The sequence below is a fragment of the Schistocerca gregaria genome, chromosome 6 (genome assembly GCF_023897955.1).
Source record: "Schistocerca gregaria isolate iqSchGreg1 chromosome 6, iqSchGreg1.2, whole genome shotgun sequence".
Classification (NCBI taxonomy): Eukaryota; Metazoa; Arthropoda; class Insecta; order Orthoptera; family Acrididae; genus Schistocerca; species Schistocerca gregaria.
In genome coordinates, this window is record NC_064925.1 from 356824052 (window position 1) to 356845570 (window position 21519).

Genomic DNA, 21519 nt, shown 5'->3' on the forward strand with positions numbered 1-21519 from the left:
TTGCAGCTGTTCAGTGTTCCTAACATTACTTTATCTGTTACAAATATCTTGCATCTTCAGCATACATACAATGCTTTGACAGCAATAGTGAAACTTAATCCAGATTTAAAATATGAGAAAAATGGGTGTCATCATTGCTATTGGTCGTGGAGGTGGAGTAGAAATCAGAAAATAATTATTAAAACCCACTGACATTGCCACAGTCAAAATCAAGTCATGCCACAGACAGGTTAAAGCAGGAAGCGAGCCAGTATGTCACAAGTGGGTCAAGTCATTGACACATTACTGCAATATATTATGACTGAGGATATACATTCAGCAGGAAGGAAATTGCAGTGGATAAGCAAAGCAAGCAAGACAAGCATATTCGTTAGCTCTTAATATATGTTACAAGAGACTAACTCTTTCACAAGAGCACACAGCAAGGTACTGATACATCAGTTAACAGCCAGTTAAATAAATATAGCAGGAAAAGGAGGACACGTGTGGTCATATCAAACCAAGCCTTTTGTCTTAGCCTCATGCTTGCTCCCTTTAAATACCCCAGCTCTCCCATTGTCATTGTGAGTAGATCATTGGGATCGAAGGCATTCACAGTAATAGCTCCCGATATCTTGATTACGAAATTGTAGTGAATCCATGTTCTAGATGCTCCAGTATCATCTATGAACTAGTTTAAGATGTAGTCAAGATAACGGCCTTTACCTGATGAAGTTCATGCTGCTCAGCACCCACCATCTACTGATGGAAGAACTAACTGCCACCCAATTACACCAGATCACAAGGTGTTGCCAGCACTGAACTTCAACTTGGAAGACACAAACAGAGTCTCTTGGGGTCTATGTACCTGTTATGGTCTCAGGAGCCTCTGACTGATGAAATGTACCAGCCAGTATGGAGATCAACCGACCACACGACTACTGACACCAGGTACATCACCAGGGGCCATTATAGAATTCAGATTGGTACTGAGGACATTCCAGCAGTGATCCCAAGACCACCTTGTTCTGGGCAACAGCCGCACTTGCTCTCCAGCAACCCAATTTAGCACAAGGGGTGCTCAACCCCACCAAGGCATGCAACCTCTGGTGTTAATTGACAGATGTCATCTAAAATCCAACAGGCAGCTGAATGAACAACAGCCAAGGCTGGTGTGGAAGAAGGAGGACTTGTAAATATTGGGAGTAAAAGATTGAACTCTAACAATGTTTTACTAGTCTCACTGATGCTTCTAAAGTTCCCAACAGCTATCCTGATTTTACGCAGAGGGGTCTCCATTTGGCCATTTCTAAATGCAAGATTTTTCTGAGAATTTTACATAATGGAGATGTGTACCTACCAAACAACAGGCCACGATTTTTATGTGTAAGAGGAAGGCTCTCAAGGAAGCTGACATGTTAATGAATCAGCGACAAGACTGTTATATCTTCCTTGCCCATTCCATATGGAAGATTTTATGTACAAAACACACAGATTAGTCTGTTGCTATACAGTTTGTCTACTGGAGTAAAAAGAACACATCAGGGTTGACCTAGATAGAAATACTTGTCTCAGACAATGAGGAACAGGAAAAATTTTATAAATTATGTTCTGTCTGCCTACAATTTTTATTATTTGTCTACAAACTATGTGTAAGTCTGTGTTACAAATCTAATTCCATTGCTCTGCTGGACTATAGATAAGTATTTGGCATGGTGTGCACTTTAAAAAATGCTATTTGTTAGCATAAAAATGACTAGCGCTATTGTGGAGTTATAAATAGCTGCTTAATACCACATTCTTTTGTCAGTAAGAGAGATATCAGGGCATTTGATACGATCAATAAGACAGGATATATACACGTCCTTGTACACATAGTGTTGCCCTACACCCTGAAATACCTATATGGACTGGGAATTTTAGGGGCATATATGAATTAATATATCACCCTTAGTGTCCTTTTTATGCGGACGTCTCTCCCAGGGAAACAACATCTCACATAGGCATCCGTATAGAACAATCAAAGTAAAGGAAAGGTATTACTAACCGACTATTAGCCCTAACCCTCGCAATACCAAGGGGTGGGGTAGAAGGTACTTCATGAAGACCTTCTGAAAATATTCTAATGTAGTCAGTTATTTTGTATTTACACCAGCTTGGTAGTAAATGATATTGAAAATCTGTTGATATTGATAAGGGTGTGCTAAAAGATATTGTACAGTTCTTGACCTCTTCAAAAAGTACATTGTAAACAAAGATAACAACAACTGATGAATGCTGCCGGGAACTCGTTCAAAATATGTTGTTAGTATAAGTCAACAACAGTTAACAAATGTTGTATTTTTTAAACTTTTTTATGTGAGAATAAAGTATGTCCTCCTACCTATGGTAATGCATATTATGGAAAGTGCATTGGTATTTCTAGGCTCAACATAGTAATATATCCCAGTGTTGGGAGTCACTATAATGTGTGGATTGATTTCTTACTGGTTTTATCATAACTAATACAAATTATTGGGTAAAATAATACAGACAATTAGATGTGTAAAAGTGCTAAAAGTTCTGTTTAAGCTGGAAATTATGATTATATTATGATCTACATATACGTAGGAAAAACTGGACAGCAGTAATGATCCATGACTTTAGCGTCAAAAGCGGAGAATTGTCAGACATAGCTTTGTGCAATACCAACATTTGTCGACGGATACAGCCTTCCACATGGTTAAAAAAACACTATTTTGTTCTCCACAGAGTATGACTGTTAAGTCTTTCAGCTGTACATAAGTGTTTAGCAACAGGAGACTAGTACACCATTCGGAGTCCAATTAACGCCTAACAGGAAAAGTGAACTTGCACATTCTGCTAACCTAATAAGGACTTGAAATTTGTCTCATATAATAACAGTTACCAAGTTAAGTTTTCCACCCTTAATGTGTGTCGCAATCTGTCAGAATTCAAAAATGAGCATCATTAAATTTATGTAGTACGTGAATGATCCTGGATGACTGTTGTGCTGTGACAACTATGCTGACAGAAAGCAGTTTTAGGTGCCATCTGTCTGCACACACGCTGTCATGATATCTCAGAATCTAATGCTATTTCACATCCCAAATAATAATTAAAATAAGACGTTGCAGATCAACATTCAAAGAAGGAACAAGAAATACCTAGATAGGTCAACCATCATTTTACCCTCTATTTTTACATCATGAAATTATACAAAAGTGTTATAATTCAGTCCTGTCTGTTAGACTCTGTACAAAAGTGTTATAATTCAGTCCTGTCTGTTAGACTCTGTAGTGGGACTGGAACTGAAGATTATAGAAGTGGTGGGCAAAAAGAGTGTACAATTATCACGTAACATCGAACCATGCCTTGTGTGCTATGGGACTACCAAGGAAGTAGCAGTATGATTTTGTGCTCTAACCTCTTTGACTCTGTGGAATAAACGCCGTGAAAATGATTCTTTATAGCCTATGCTTACTTCACAATGCAATAGTCTTTAATATTTGCAGACTGACACACCACATGCACAGTAAAACATTATCCTACACAGTCGGTGTAATATGTATAAGGGAAGACAAAAGCAAACGGAACAAATGGGAAAAAGTAACTATTATGTTTGTTATTTCAGAAGTATTCACCATAACTATTAATACATTAACGCACTGTGTGATAAGATGGTCAGTGATTCATTGGAAAAATGTTTGTGGTTGTCTACGAAAGTGTGACTTTACCGGAGAGAGCGCCTCTTCATCCAAAGGAAATCAGTGACTATGAATGTCTTTCATCAGGGCTCCAAAAATAGGGAAATCAGATGGTGAGAGATTGGGACTCATGGCAGAGCTATAAGGGCTTCCCAGCGAAACTTATGGACTCTATTTGAAATAACCTTGGGGCCACTTAAGTCGAAACACGCATGGTAACATAAGAGCTTGCCCTGGGATCTCATTAAGTTTCTGCCAAGTGTATCAATAACCAGCTGTCCAATGCACAGTGACCTCTTCCAATTGAGCCCCACTCCTGGACATCTACTGTCTCTATGAGCACTCAAGTCACCATTGGATGCAGCCACCATACCACTGACTACTGTTCATGCAATTCTGCCTGCAAGAAGCTTTCCAAGGTGAATCACCTTTGTTTTTGGCAGTCGCCACTTGTCACTGACCACAGCCTTGTTGCATTTGGGTTTTTCTCAATGCCTACAAACCACTATGTCAAAACTGTATGCAGCTGACTCTCACTACCAGTTGTTCTTCAAGCCACCCAGATGTCACCAGGTTCAGCAACTGCTCATCACTGACCTCTTCTTCATTGGGGCTTGGCATTTATAGGCATTGAGAAACAGCCTATGCTCTAATCTAATTTACACTGTGGGAGAAGTTGCTCTTGGTGGGATACAGCGTTAATATTCCAGTTGGACTTGTCAACCAGTGACTTATTTTCTTGTTGTCAAGCAGTGAATCTGTGCCCAGTCCTGAAGGGGCTATATACTAAAACTCCAGTTCTGAAGCCACTGGCTCTAGCACCTGCAGTCCTTTCACATCTAGTTCCTGAGGCACTGCCTCCTGCATCTCTGGAACTTGCCCCGGCTCCTACAACAATAGCAATGCCATTCCCACTGCTTCCAGTAGAGTCCATCAGATTCCTGCCAGCATCCCACTGTCCTGTCACTATCCAGTTGAGCCCATCAGTGCCCTGCTGACACCCAACAAGCCTCTCATCTGTTGACATTGATCCCATCAATGCTACCCCATTGCCACTGACCCTGTTGACATGAGATCTGCCAATGCTAGCCCCACTGCTGTCAGCCTCACTGCCACTGACCCCCTCATTGCTGGCCCCATGACAACCAGCTGCATTGCTAGTGGGCCTGTTGCTGCTGGGCCCATCATCATCAACCATGTCATTACCTGCCAGCTGCCTCTCACCAACACTGCACGCCTGATCAACTTCATCACTGGCCCAGATGCCTCTGATGCTGGCCCAGGCACTTCTGCTGTGGGAGCAGCTGCCTCCTCTGCTGATCCAGCTGCCCTTGATGCCAGACCAATCAGCCACTGGACCTCTGCCATCCATCAGCAACATCAAATCAGTGGTCTCTCCTGCAGCCTCACATATTCAGTTTCTGTCTCCAGCCTTCTGAAACTGTTCTACCTGTAGCCCCACACCATTCTGCAGTTCCACGTCTTCAACGTTTACCCAGATGTCTCATCTAGTACACTCACATAGATCAGTTGAAGTCCCATTAATTTGCTGACTTTGTTTCTCGTACATTTCTCAGCGCTCTTCCGCCTTCTACTCGATCACTGTCGCCCTCCTGAACTTTGTGCCTATCCTTCAACCTTCTAAAACTCTTGCAGCGCACTACACTTTCATCTCAGTTCCTGGATTACACTGGCTGTTTCCGTGGCCCATCTATAGGAGCTCGCATTGGCAGCTTGTTCTCGGCTGACTGTCTTGCTGGACTGCCTCGCGTCATCCCACTCGTGGCTGCTGTTGGTCATGTCCAACATTTCGGAAGCATCATCATCCTCGAATTTATACACTCATTGAACCACTTCACTGTTCCCTCTCATGTCATCCTACTGGCAGCAGACACTAATCAGGCACTGTTCTGACTGGCCGCTGATGCTCGACGTTCTGCAGGCACCATCGTCCTCGAGGTCACACTGGTCTCTCACTGAGCTTGCACTGTGCCACTTGCTACAGCTCTGGTAGTCCTTCCTCTTGCTTCTGGTCTTGTCGCTGCACGAACCATAGCAGAGACCAGTCACTTACGTCTCACATCCTGTGTACTTTCGTTGTTTTAAAGGAGAAATCTCTATGTAACACAGACCGCAAGACCGCAATCCGTTGGTCTCTGCATGGCGATGCTCCTACACGCCACCCTCTCAAGCCTTGTATAGATTCTGAACAATCCTGTTGCCTGTTCTATTCGTTGGTGCAAGCAGATGGCCTCCATCACCCACTGGGATGCCCTCCGTAGGCTAGCTCGGCCTCTCCCTTCTTATGACCACCCCTTCGTTGCCCAGCATTGCTTGCTGGGCTGTCAGCGTCTCTGCTTTCAGGTGGCTGCCATTGGTCGAGCATCACTTTCTAGTGGCCACCGCCCCCTATCGAAGACACTGCTGTCTTCTCGGCGTTCATCATCAGTCCCCTAGAACCCTAGAACTTATAACTACTTAAACGTAACTAACCTAAGGACATCACACACATCCATGCCCGGGGCAGAATTCGAACCTGCGACCATAGCGGTCGCGCGAGCTGCAGACTGAAGCGCCTAGAAAAGCTCGGATTACCAGTAAATGTAAACATATTTACTGGCAAGCATGCAGAAATATCAACACAATGTGAAGTCAGCATTGTCGCTCAGGTTGTACTGGCCATGTACACTGGCGAAAGAAAGATCAAAACACCATAAAATAAGTAATTTAGAGTAATGAAATCTCGAGAATAGATTTGTCCAGGTAAAATATTTAAGTGATTATCATTGCAAGATTACAGGTTAATGTAAGTGCGAGATTAGCTATTCGAAATGTGAAATTCTGGTGCATTAATAACGGGCTTCACCGCCAGAATGTTGAACGCAAACATGAAAATGTGCATGAATTGTGTTTGTGAATGGAGCTCCATGCCAGTTGAACTTGGTTGGTCATTAGAGGGGCGGTAATGCTGTCTGTGTATGAAGCTTGAGTTGTCATCTGATGATGTCCCGTACAGTATGTGCTCGACTGGATACAGATCTGGTGATTGTGTAGGTCGAGGCAACATGTCGACATTATATAGAGCATGTTCGATTACAATAGCGATAATGTACGAGCGTTATCCTATTGGAAAGCGCCCTTTGGAATGCTCATCATGAATGGTGGCACAACAGCCCTAATCATCAGAGTGACGTACAGTTTTGAAGTGAGGGTGCATGTGATGACCACGAGACTGCTGCTGCTGTCATACAAAATAGCAGCCTGGACCATAAATCCGGGATTAGGTCTAGTGTCTCTAGCAGGCAGACAGGTAAGCTGCAGGATCTCAATGAGTCTCCTTGAAATCAACTTATGGTCATCACTGGCACTGTTGCAGGATCAGCTCTCATCAGAAAACACAAAAGACCTCCGCACTGGTCTCCAGTGACCTCTCCCATGACACAACTGAAGTCACATGTGATGTTTTTTCTTGGTCAGTAGAATGCACGCTACATATCCTTGAAATTAACGATTTGTAACAGCTCACTGTGTCACTGTGGTGCCAACTGCTGCTAAAATTGCTGCTACAGATGCAGTAAGATGCGCCAGAGCCAAATACCGAACGTGATGGTCTTCGCTCTCTGTAGTACTATGTGGTGGTCTGGAACCCCGTCTTCCTGCGACCGTACATTCTCTTGTCCACCACCGCCAGCAGTCATGTACATCTCTGGGAAGTCTTAATGGATATCGATAAAGGACATCCAGCTTTTTGGATCTAGCACACGACCTCATTCAAACTCAATGGAGTATTGATAATGGTGTCTTTGTCACCTTAAAGGCATTTTTGACTTACGTCCATTCTCAAAGATAACTAGCACTCATTACCGTTACAGCATGGATTTAATACAAACCTGTTTGTATCCTCATATAGCCTCTATTATTCGACTGGCGCGAAATTTGAATAGACACCATCTTTCAGATGTAGAAATGCGCCTACCGACTTTCATTTATGTCTCATAAGCTCTTCTTGGGTTTGCAGTTTTTTTTTTTTTTTTTCAGTCAGTGTACATAACCAGCAGACTGGCATACAGGCAGCCTCTTCTAGCCAAGCTCCGATCCTGGACAACAGCCATGTCTACAAATAGTCAAGCCATTACTGAATGGAGCTGCAGTAACGCCTACCACAGCCTCCTAAGACTCAGACTGCAGTGCACTTCCCGAGTCATTCCCCCGTCGTATCATGTGGGCACCACTTCCCCTAAACATAGCCTCACTGAATTCAGCTTCCCTGTACACTCCACGAGCCGCTAGTCATCGTTATGTACATCCGTCACTCCCCGCTAACCGTAGCGTCGCTGGACGCAGCCTGCCATCAGAGTTGCAACTACTTCTCATCACTGACTATTGCCTTGTCGGGACTCAGTGTTTGTAGGCACAGTGGGAAACATATCATTTCTGTGATCGAACGTAGACCCTGGTAGAATTTCATAATGGTGGGATGCAATGCTAACCTACAGAATTGTCAAGGAATGAGTATTTTTTTCCTTTTTTTCAAGCAGTGACTCTTATTTTCCTGTGTGGAAAAGTTTCAAATTTCACTGTTATTCTTTTTCAGTGTTCAGTAACATAATAAATTAATGTTTCTCGCTTCCGGCTGAATATTAATTACGTACGTAGTTCCCTTGCAATTACGGTAGCAAAAGTCACTGGGCAAATAATTATACGATTTTAATCACTGATGGAAAATGCTGTTTGTTACATATTTTTTGTTTTTCCTTGGTTAGTGTAAGTTCAAACTGGCTCTTGTCACTCGAGTGTGTGTAAAAACATATGTGAGTTTTGGGACTAATGTTTTTGCTGATGAAATGAAGTGGCGCGCTTCAGATACTCAGTGTTTTAAAAAACATTTGCTCACAGTGAGCCAAGCTGCTATTTTTAGTTGCCATTGTTGCATCTTTTTTTGTAGTTTGAAAGTTGTGTTCATGTTTTGTGAACCTGATCCAGAAAACAGGGTTTCAAAGCTAAGGCTGGTAACACACTGATCGTAGGACCCTATGGTCGTAACATGCTGATGGAATTCTCCTTGGCAGTACCGTTCTGTGTGAATTCCATATTGACAATCAACATTCATGGCCAAAATGTTTATGCTTGCTACGCAGTCTGTAAATTAATCATTTATGTTTATCGTGACAGCGTTGTCTTTCGTTCTTAAACTTAAAATCAATTTATTTATTTTTCTGTGTGCTCAGCGTTAATTTATGACATACTGCCCAGTTTTGTGTGTCGTTTAGGGTTTCATTTGTCTTTTCCATTGGAGATTCTGGTGTCTTATTAGTGCATATAATACTACTGTCATCAGGAAAGAGATTTTTTTTCTCCATGTCTTTATATTCTCTCGAAAGTTGTGATTGATCAAAACGTACTCATCTGAGATACAGTTATGTATATTTTTTGTGTCTGTTGTTTCACTAAAATTTTTGCATCGTCTGAAGTGTGGGCCGTTTCTATTCTTTCCACCAAATTTTCCAAGTATGAGTAGAACCACTGCTTAGCTATTCCCCCCTTAACCAATGCTTAAATTTTTGGGGGGGTATAAGAGGGCGTGCTGAAAAGTAAGGCCTCCGACTTTTTAACGCGAAGACGCACAAATATTTTTAAATAAAAAAACGTTATGTACACTCTACATCTTTGTTCTTCATATCTACTCATTTATTTACTTCTCAACATAGTCCCCCGGGTGACGAATATATTCCTGGCAACGAGAGACCAGTTTGTTGATACCATGTCTTACTTCGTTGACAGAGCCACAACGTTATTTCTGCTTGCACCACAAAGTTCTCGAAGGTGTTCTTTATGTTTTGGAAACAGATGAAAATAGGATGGGGCCAAGGCGGAACTATCTGGAAGATGATCGATGGCACTGAATCAAAGGCATTGGATTCTTGCAGATGTCGCAGCGAAGGTATACAGTCTGGAACTGACATACTGAAGGAGAGGGTGCTACGCGTGTAGTCTAAACTCTTCGAATTCAAAACTAGATTACAGCATGCTATTTCTCATACACCGACTTCGTTATGTTACACACCGCCATGTTATACATTACAATTCGGAGCCCTCTAGTGGCAGAAGGCCACAAATATGTAGACAAGAAGAATAAAGACGCAGAATGTTAATAATGTTTATTTTACTTAAAAAGCTTTAAAAGTTTTCACACAAAAAATTTAGAGGGTTAATTTTCAGCACACCTTCGCACTTTATGGTCATCAGTGTCAGAATCCACAGGCAGATCTAAAGACATACCTGTAACATTCGTCCTTGTCCAGAGATTTACTTTTGTGAACTCAGTTATGGCCGATATTGTATTTCCGTTATCTTGTAAATCAAATGCTTCTTCGTTGATAATGTTATATTTATTCCAGTAACTCATTAGTCTTTACGAATCTGCAGCATGCTGCAGGTGAAAAATAGGTCCGCAACGTGTCTTATAATTTATGTAAATGGTTGTAGCTTCGTCATAAGTTGCATTGAGAAGTACCATTTTGTTTGTTTGTTGATAGTGACTAGTTTCGGACACCTGTGTCCATTTTCAAACCATCCGTGCTGTAAGTGTGATAAATACAGGCGAAAGCCCACGTTCAGAAACTACCCCTGTAGTAATCAAAGCGGTATTTGGCCGACTTAACAACAGCAAATTACACCACACAGGAGTTCTCTAACGTCCGTCCATTGTGGTGTAATTTGCTGTTGTTAAGTCACTCACACTTACAGCACTGATCGTTTGAATATTGACATAAGTGTCAGAAACCAGTAACCATTAAGAAATAAAAGAATAGATACTTCCCAGTACTACTTGTGACGAAGCTTAACCATTTGTTTCAATCATTAGTGTTTGTTTCAATATTCATTCCATTACTTTTGAAAATGATGAGAGCAGGAAAACCGGCCAGCTGTGTTAATATTTACTACACTACTTTTTTTTTTACAAGTAAGGATTTCATGCTTGGTTAGGCTACTCTGGAAAAATACCTTAACTAAAAAACTAATTTATTTCGTCTGTTAGTGGAATTTGTGTACTGTCCATACATTTCTTCACAAAAGAGATTTGCATCTCGTCTAGCCTGGTGATTTCGTACTTCTTAGCTGTTATAGCCTATTTATGACCGGTTTCTCTTCTGAGGGATACTACGTAACTGTGCTGGCTACATAATTCATTTTGGGAGCTACGACTATCTTATGGGAATTTGCTTGCCGCTTCTCCACGATACCTGAAAGGCATTTAAAGTAGTAAACTTATGCAACTCTTTTTGTGTACTACGAAACAAAATAAAGAGTATAAAATTATACTCCAGTATTTGTTTCGTTCTGTTCTATTTCAGGGAGGCTAATTTGAAAACCTTTGAATCCTCTCTGTCATCAGTATGCTGTGTGCTTGCTGACTTTATGCAGTTTCTACTATACGTCGGGTACTGCGCAAACCGATAAATGCTTTTTCATGGCTCCAGGTACCCCCTAAGGACGACTACGGTCAGTTCTCAATTTACTGGCGGTGTTACCGGTAGCTGTCATTATTCGAAATTCCTTTCTTCAGAATGAATAGAGGGACTTCTTGTTCGGGCAGTTCGTGGGAACGCCAGCCGACGGGATTGCTCAGTGGAGTGCGCACAAATTGCATTCCTCTGTCGGCGTAATCGGGCTTGTCGCCATTCGAACGCGGGAAGTGATTTCCGCTCGTGCTAGTACCGGCGTGCCGATAGGGCCACAGCGCTTCTGCCTCGGACCTCGACTAGGGAACAATGAGAACAGGAAGACGACGCCAGAGTATCTCAGTGCTCCATTTTAAACTAGGGAGCCTTTTCAGCGGTAACTAATGTGAATGATCTGTGTGAATGCACTTACGAGAGCACGTTACTACGTTGTAATAAAGAGTACTGCTTCGACAGCGCTCCGTTCAACTTAAAAGAGTAAGCCGTCTCCCTGCTGTTTTCTTGCTGCATACTGCAGATGCAGTTAGAAGAAAACGGTTACGACGCTCATCGAGGATACTGGCATTCTCGTCTTCGAAATGTTTCACAAATCTCTGAAAACTACTGGCACTAAACCTACCATTTTTCCCGTGAAAATGCAGCACGCTTGAAAAATCTAGGATCGTCTGATTAATAATTTCTGAAATGGTGTGTTAACAGAACATTTGGATGACCGAACAGTGTTTACTAATACCCTAACTGAAGTGCACTTACAGATCCTTCCTATTACCATAACTTCGCTCGCATAGCAATTTATTCGTAACAGTCCATTGTACTGGTCTACACATGAAATAGTTAAATTATTCTTGAGAATCATTGCACTAGCAACTGTAGAGAATTTGTTATGTCACATGATCAATAGTGATTTATCTTTGGAAACAAACACTAATTCCTACTTTAGACCCCAGGATGCACTGAGCAAGTTCGCAATTTTTGACAGGACTTTTAAGCATTTTTCCTTTAACATTTAAAATATTGAATCTCATTTACTACGCACATATTACTTGGTATCGCTCAAGTAATTTAATTTTGCAGCTGCAGATGTTTTGACAATACGATATTCATCAAACAGTTCTGCACTTTCTACACGCTTACTTTCTGAATCAATGGTAAACTTGATTCTGTAGCACTCCACTTGTGGCTGCTTTTTCAGACTGGTCCACAAAGTTGACTGTAATCTGAAAGCGCTTCCCCCATGAAACCAAATATTCAAGTGCTACATTATAGAACGAATGGACGTAGGAATAAGACCCAGTGTGAGCAGATTAATCACCGTTATACAATCCTTCAACATAGATTTAATCATAAAGTAAAGAATAATATTTTCTAGCAAGTTTCTTTATATTTGTTATGATCAATTCATAACAAGATGTCTAGGCAAGGCAGGCATTCTGATTTTAGATTTCTTGAACGCTTGTTTCAAAAAGATTGTCTGCCGATGAGCAAACCACAAGCATAATTGAGATTCTTCATTGTTTAAAACTGGTAACAAAGATAAAGGGCAGCCTGATTCAGAGAGAAAAATGATTTTAGAGCAGGATATAAATTGAAAATTCTTTCCAGAACAGGAAGCAATGTTTGTAATGCTGCAATGCAGCAATCGAAGGTAACTGACATTTACAAAATCATAGAACTCTGAGTCTTTCTACCCTGACAGTACTTGGAGATTTTACAAATGATATTCTCTGTAGCAGTTGGCAGCTTCTCAAGGGCTGTCTCCACACTGTTGTGGATGATATTTTCTCAGCCACTACTGATTACTACACCAAACCGTGTTATCAACAGATATGAGCACAAACTTTGATTTGACGCGGCAACCATGCAGTACCGATGTCACATTTTTACATATGAGATTAGAATTTCATATTCAGTAGTAATGAGTTCCAATAGCTTTTGATGCAACCTGTTTCCTGAAATCAAATGTTTCACTAACAATGAAAGGAAATTGGTTTATTTGTGATTACTGTTATCAATGGATAAACTTACAAAGTATACGTGGTCAAGATCCTCTTAAAAAAGTTGTTCGCACCAAGAAGTTAATACATTATCAACAAAGCTTCAGCTTTGGTTCGTTTGTAACTAAACTTTACATCTTACAGTTTCTTAATCACGTTTGTTGTGCAGCCCATGAACTGTAGCTACGTTTATGATACACGGCATGGAACAAGTTCCCTCAGCTGCAACCAATGTAGCCTCATCACTTTATGTAATTTCAAAAATTACGTTTTTACTATTCACCCGTTATATCTTGATAGAAATTAAAGCTCATAGCTGTAACTTCAATTAAATGTCTTATGACAGTTGCGGTGATGCTCCAAGTCACTCCACAGCAATAATATTGTATCTTTCGTTAGGATAAGTAATGTAAAATCTGCGTGATCTTGAATATCAACGATTTGATTTCCTGACAGCCTTTTAATAAGGCGTGTTTGTGCTGCCAGTGTTTTACACTTTTTAATGCGTGTTTCATAGGAAGAAGGTAAGTAGAACCTCTTAGGACGTGTGAAACGAACTTACGCATTATCTTATTGGTGAAGACGTAATTGAATTTAGAAGTTTTTGCAACAACAGTAGAAAAAACGAGCTTATGTGTGTCTGAATTATAATGCTGCACAGGATGTGAGTTCCCACCATGTACAATCGAAAATGTGGTATTGCGAAGTTTACAGTGACTTTCATAACAAAGCTTTGCCTATTCGGAGAATGGATATTTGTCCCCTTAAAGTCGGAAGGTAAGTAGCATTTGTGTTTAAGTATTCTAGCGTATTTCACGATGATGGCACACCACGTTAGTGCCAACAATAGACTAAGCAAGTTCGTCTGTCATAGTTGTTCACAGAACGCGCTAAACGATGAAAGCAATAACTGAGATGCGACTTCTCACAACAAGAAAATGTAGAAACAGTTTGGTTTTAAATTTAGGAAGACGGTGTAAAAAAAAATGTGGGAGCTATTCCTGACAGAACAACTGTTCTTGGGACGCAGGACCAAAACGAAAACTTGGCGACAGTTACCTTTTTTTTGCGGGACGAATGGCGGGATAGCGGTACCCATGAATGTATCTCTGCACGCACAGAGAAGTCTAACATGAATTTAAGCAACAGATTTTTCATTTTCAACAGTGGTTTTCAAATGACACCATACTGTCAAAACGAAACACAGATGCAGAGCATTCAAAAATATTAGCGTGAGGTCACGTGCTAAAAGCTAATAATAGCTAATGTGCCAACATACACTGCGAAATGTGCAAATTACAGCAACACATCCATTTTGTTACATTATTGGAATTACTGTAATAACGAAGGGCAGGTCGAAAATACAGGAAAATCATGTCATTGCACTAGCAGTGTGTCTTTCTATAGCATTCTGCTTATCTACATTTCAGACATAAGCCTCAACCGACATTTAGCCTACTTTGAGTCTCTTCGAAGGCCGGTGTGGCCGAGCGGTTTTAGGCGCTTCAGTCTGGAACCGCACGACTACTACGTTCGCAGGTTCGAATCCTGCCCCGGGCATGGATTTGTGTGATGTTCTTATGTTAGTTAGGTTTAAGTAGTTCTAAGTTCTAGGGGACTGATGACCTCAGACGGTAAGTCCCATAGTGCTCAGAGCAATTTGAACCATTTTTTAAGTCTCTTCCGAGATTCATACAAAAATAGGGAGCGAACGTTGGCTACAACTGAGATTCCAACAACGTAACAAAATCACTGGACTGTCGTAATTTATAGATATAACACTATGTGATGGCCCATTACGTTATTAACTTCTGTCACAAGACGAAACAAGTCTTGATTACGAAAGCAATAATAAGAATTCTCAGGTATTTAGAGTAATTACTTGAATATGATGTATCCTTAGCTGGAACGACGTTCGTCATTGCATTTATGTTGTGACTGAGATGTTATGCTAACTAGCTGGTCTGCTAATTTACGTTTAATGCATTTCTCAGTTACAAATTAGCGCATTTAAGAGCGAGAAATGGCAATCAGATTAACGGCAGTAATGCAGTTGAATGTAACATTTCCAGTCAACAGAACTAAAAAATTAGCTGTGGAAGGTGCGTACGTCTTAATTTTTTATGTACGCAGAAATTATCCAGATTTTGACAACTGCTAAGTTCATGGTAGATAGGGTAGGATGAGGTAAAAGTACGCATTTTTGGTTTTCCTGAACATTTAAAAAACTTGCAACAATATTATACCATTACGCTTGCAAACCTAGCCTCACACCTCGGTAATATTGTGTAAAAATGTCACTGTCATCCAGTTATTGTCAGAGGAGTAATAAAAATTTCCCTTGTCAAAAATAGATATACTGGGGGAAAAAAATTAATACCTCGTCGGTTTTGATTCGGTAACAGCATGTGCCACTTTGGAAATAGTAGATGTAGTGATAATGGTGTCGACGTCGCCGGCTAACAGATAGCCTTGTGGCTACCAGAGCCCTATCTGTGTACACCTTTTAATAGGAAATGCTGACAGCCAGAAGGCTCAGTGTGGTACAGACGTGTGGGGCAAAGATGCAACCATGCCACGAAGAACAACCAACTGAGTGAATTTGGCAGGGGTCAAATTACGAACTTCCTAGTGGCAGGATGGTCCTTTCGTAGAATTGCCACACAAGTTGCAAACGATGCATCAGTTGTGCAACGATGCTGGTATCAGTGGATCCGTGAATATTCTCACACCCGTAGACGAGGTTCTGCACGTTCAGGCAGCACAGACTTTAGCCAAGATAGTCGTACCGTAAAGGCAGCAGTGGCAGATCTTACAGCTACACAGATAAGAGGGATTGTGAACGTGTTAACACCAGTCGTTGCGAACCGGCTACTAGCAGTGGGGGAATGGATACGCACACCTCTAGCCCGGCTTCCACTGACGCCACAGCATCAATGTGCACGGCTTGACGGTGCCGAGATGGGATCAGTTCGAAAATGGACTGCGCGCCATGGTCTTCAGCAAAAAACGCAGATTCCGACTGCACGCAAGTGATGGTTGCTGTGCATGTGATGCCTCGTAGAGCGCATTCGTCCAAGACACACTGACGATACTCCAGGCCTCATAGTCTGGGGTGCGATATGCTAAAACTCATGCTCACCTTTGGCGTTCCTGGAGAGAATTTTAACGAGGCCTGGTACGTGCAGAATGTTGCTAGATCCGTTATTTTGCCTTTCTTGCAACAGGAAGGTAATGTATTGTTTCAACAGGCTAATACTCGCCCACACACTGTCCGTGAAACTCTACGTGGTCTGCAGCAACTTCCCTGACCATCATGATTTCCAGACTTGTGTCCAGTCGAGCACGTGTGAGATATAATTGGACGAGAACTGGCTCGTACTTCTCGTCAACCAACAACTCTTACAGAATTACGTGAAAATGTCGAGCAGACGTAGCATAACGTATCCCAGGACAATATCCGCCGTCTGCACTATCGACTGGTACCAGAGCCACCGCCTGCACTGCCGTCTTTGGTGGCTACATGATGAACTGCTGTGAGTGTTTCAGCATGGGTCGATACCTGGTACCTCAGAACCGATTGTGCTATTGATCTGCAAACGTAATCATTTCATGTATTCCAAATGCACTGTTGTAACAACAAACCCTGAGTGAATTGGAAATATATTGGAAATATATAAAATGACGCAGTAATTTTTTTTTCCCGGCAGTGTATATTCTTGTTGTATTTGTAGTTCTCAAGCCAAAACTTCTTTATAACTAGTGCACCCACTTGAACCAACTTACTGCAGTCAAACCTTGGTTTCTCTCAACAATTGGTTATGCTCTCGTTTACAATGCCCTCCGTAATCAAAGTAACCGTCCATTGATGGCTCAGGTTGTGTCCTAAAAATCGAGCCATTATTGTAGTTAAGATTTCCTCTCCTCGGATCGATTCAGTATCTTATCATAATTCAGTCGGTCTGCCTGTCTAATCTAAAAAATTATTCTTTTTTTTCTTCTTATCTGTACTGCTTATCGTCCACGTTTCACTGACATCATGAGGTAAAAAGTCATGAGATATCGCCTAATATTGCGCCGGACCTCCTTTTGTCTGGCGTAGTGCAGCAACTCGACGTCGCACGGACTACACAAGTCGTTGGAAGTCCCCTGCAGAAACATTAAGCCATGCTACAAAAGTCGTGACGGTGCAGGATTTTGTTGAAAAATGGCTCTAAGCACTATGGGACTTAACATCTGAGGTCATCAGTCCCATAGACTTAGAACTACTTAAACCTAACTAACCTAAGGACATCACAGACACCCATGCCCGAGGCAGGATTCGAACCTGCGACCATAGCAGCAGCGCTGTTCCGGACTGTAGCGCCTAGAACCGCTCTGTCACAGCGGCCGGCCAGAATTTCGTGCACGAACTTTGTATCCTATAAAAATTCCATGGGATTCATGTCGGACCCCCTAATTGTCCAGAATGTTCTTCAAACGAGACTCAGACAGTTGTATCCAGGTGACATGGCGTATTGTCATCCATAAAAATCCCACCATCATTGGGAACATGAAGTGCATGAATGGCTGCAAATTGTCTCCAAGTAACCGTACAAACCAGAGGATCCAGTCCATTCCATGTAAACACAGCCCACAAGACTATATAGCCAGCACCAGCTTGCACAGTGCTTTGTTGATAGCTCGACTCGATTGCTTCGTGGGGTTTGCGCCACTCTCGCACCCTGTCATCAGTTCTTAGGAACTGAAAACGGGGCTCATCTGATCATGACACGATCTTCCAGTCGTTTAGTAGCAAGCCGATGTAGACACGATCGCAGGAGAGGCATTCAGACGATGTCGTGCTTTTAGCAAAGGCACTCGCGTCAGTGGTCTGCTGCCATAGCCCACTAACGCCAAATGTCGTTGCATTGTCATAACGGATACGTTCGTCGTACTTCCCACATTTTTTTGTGATTATTTCATGCAGTGTTTCCTGTCTGTTAGCAATGACAACTCTACGCAAGAGAGATTTCGCACCATTTGCTTCACTATTCACAACGGGTGATTTTCTTTATTACCTCAGAATCTTTCTTCAGTATGACTTACATAACTGAACGCTCCTGTACGGGACGATGACCACTTACAAACTGTGTTACAGTGAGCAGTGCAATGTCACATACGTAGGGTGATTTTCCTCAGCACACGGGATATCATTTCAATAAACATAAAAAATTAAAGTAAAGTAAAATCGGCCCCACAACCTTACACTATATACACTACGCTATCATAACTGTGTAGTACTGGTTAAATTTTTTCGGTGGTAATGTACCACGTTTCTCAAATTTATTGAAGAAAAGATGAAAACTTAAGCGTTTCGGCATTTCATGTTCAGAGGAGAAGTCAAGACAGTTTTTAGAAACCAAACCGACATGTTGCGATTAGAAGTAGTCATAGTATCGTGCACTCAGCTGCTCCGAGAAAGCGATTGTACACAAAGATCTGAAATAAGAAATACATGCCGAAGCATTTAGCATGCTAATCAGCAAAACCATTGCCGTCTGTTAACGGCTTTGAATGTCTTAAAGTTTCATTAGCAGTAGCATAACACAAAAAATCTAATGCATAATTATGGTCTTTTTCCAGTGGCTAAGACCACTGACCAATCGGCGCACATCTGTTTGGAGATTAGATTAGTTTTTCGTTCCATAGATCCGTGCTGAGAAGATCCTCGTGGATGTGGAACATGTCATTTTTTATTCATCAGGATCGTTCTTACGATGAACAGAGTATATATCTACGTACATAATCGGCAAGCGAGCATATTGTGCATGGTGGAGTTTCCCTAGCACCACTACTAGTTATTTCCTTTCCCGTTCCTCTCGTAAGTCGAGAGAGGGAAGAACGACTGTCTAGATGCCTCTGTACGAGCCCTCATTTTTTTATCTTGGTGGTCTTTACAATAAATGTACGTTGGAGGGGGTAGAATCGTTCTGCAGTCCGCTTTAAGTGACGGTTCTCTAAGTTTTCTCAGTAGTGTTTTGCCAAAAAAATGTCATTAATACTCATGGGTTGATCGAATCTGCCGGTAGCATGTCTGGTTGCTCGCCTCTGAATTGCTCCAATGACTTCCTTTAATCTGAGCTGGTGGGCGTCACAAACACTCGAGCAGTACTCGGGAATGGGTCCCACTAGTGTTCTGTATGTGGTCCCCTTCATACATGGGCTACACTTTTCCAAAATTCTCCCAATAAACTAAAATGTTTAATCAGTACGACTATGTCAACAGCACATTATCAGTGGTGTACTTGAAGGTGACGGTGTTATTTTTCATACTAATTTGTTAAATTTACATTTTTCTACATTTAGAGCAAGCTGCCACTTATCACCAGCATTAGAAATTTTATCTAATTTTTCTTGCAACCTGCTACAGTTAAGCAACGACAACGCCTCTCACACACAACAGGTCCTTTAACAAACACAGAGTCCTGCTTGCAGTGTCCCTCAGGTCATTGACGTATATAGATAATAAGGACGGTCCTATCACGCTTCCCTGGAGCAATCCTGACAACACCCTTGTCCCTACTCAACACTTGTCTTCGAGGGCAACATGGACCGTTCTACTGCATTAGAAGCCTTTAAGTCACTCACATATTTGGGAATCTAATCCATATGCTCGAACATTCATCAATTATCTTCAGTGGAGCACCATGCCAAATGCTTTTCGGAAATCAAGTAGTATGAAATCTGCCTTCTTCCCTTCATCCATGGCTCGTAGGATATCATGTGTTTACTTTGGAAAATAAGCTGTAAGCTAGCTCAGCAGTCGTGATCACATGTGTTTTGCGTGTTGTAGAACAAATTTTTATGTAATCTCGTAAACTGAAAGCGCGGTACAAAGATCGATTTATGTTCGTCGACTAATGAATAATTTATTTTTGTAGTTCCGATAAGCAAGTCCGTGTACTCCAATAAGTAATGCAGACTATTTTGATATTGATATATTTAATTTGAGAATTCATTGTGCTCGGAAAGTGTGGTGTAAAGATGTGGAAAATAATAATGAGACACTTAACGAAACATTTGCATGTTTTGCTTCATGGCTTATTTCTGCAAATATTTTAGGCGTGGAAAGAACACTGTGGCACATTACAAGCATCATAAAACAACTTAGATGATGAAAATTGTTAGTGAATCTGTTGTAGTTACACCAAGTCTGGTTCATAGATCGAGGTATGAACATTTACGAGTGCTGCCATCTGGTGGTGAGGACAAGCAACAGTAGCATAAAACAGCACTTGATTTTATCTCACATTTAAAACTTTTCCGGAATAGTAGTTGAAGTTAAACTCATCTTCAACAGCTACATTTTTCTAAGTCGTTAATTACATTGGATAAGTGAATGTCGCATTTAACTATTTGTGGCGACTATGTTTTATTTTCGTTCTCATACAAGAGGAGTAAAAATGCCACAATATTATATTATCTGTTCGTGGTGACAACTGCAATTCATCACGAGACATGTATGTTTTCAAACAATAAATTGCTTTCGTTATTTATCTTGCATGCTGGATTGCGCTTGGGACACGAAATTGTGTTTCAACAAGAGAGTCCTCAGTTAAATCTGAAAATTCAAAATAACTCTCTTTGGGCCATTTTTCTCTCGAAGTATCCGGTACAAAATTTTTATAACAGAACAGCAGCTTTAACCTTGATCTATCCATGCTGGGCTCTAGTTCATGATTTATTATCATTGTTCTCAGATCAAGCACTTGTAAGTTTTTTTAAGTTTGGTACAGTCAGCCGTGTGTTTTTACAGCTCATTTTTTCCTCAGAAACGCTTCTGAGTTTTATTTCATAGCTCTGATGCCTGCATCAAAACGCTTTCAATCAAATCAACGTTTCAACGTATTTCAACAACTCAGCTCTATACATGTTCGGATTTTCGACTCTTGCGTAGTTATCAAAACTATCAGGAAGAAAGGTTACGTATGACAAGTCGACAATAGTGATTTGGTCCGAAATTCATTCGTCACCAAGACAGCGACCTGCGACAATATTTCCAATTACATCTTAACTGCTGATCGGACGAACAATAAACACATCAAATTAACGCTAACCGGCCAGCCAAGTCATGTGCTATGAGCACTCAAAATCACAATTCCCTTGATCAGATCTCTCCACTGGGGAATTCTACAACAGTAGTAACCCAGGTCAACGTATTTAACTTCACCCTACCAACAAGGACACAGCACATGTACAAGCATAACTTTTTATGTACCATGCGCAAAGACATAAACAACTATAAGTAATCAGTAACTGACACGTCAAAATATCACAACAGCTTAACAAATTAACTAGAAATCCAATTAAAATACCATCCTATCAAGTTAACAC

At 41.3% G+C, this 21519-nt stretch overlaps 1 protein-coding gene across 1 annotated transcript; it reads right to left on the reverse strand.

Annotated features, from left to right (window-relative positions):
* Nucleotides 1-4431: 4431 nt before the first annotated feature.
* Nucleotides 4432-5058, reverse strand: LOC126278883 (uncharacterized). The gene has a single exon (XM_049979158.1). The coding sequence runs from the start codon at nucleotides 5056-5058 to the stop codon at nucleotides 4432-4434; it is 627 nt and encodes a 208-aa protein (XP_049835115.1).
* Between the last annotated feature and the right edge of the window lie 16461 nt (nucleotides 5059-21519).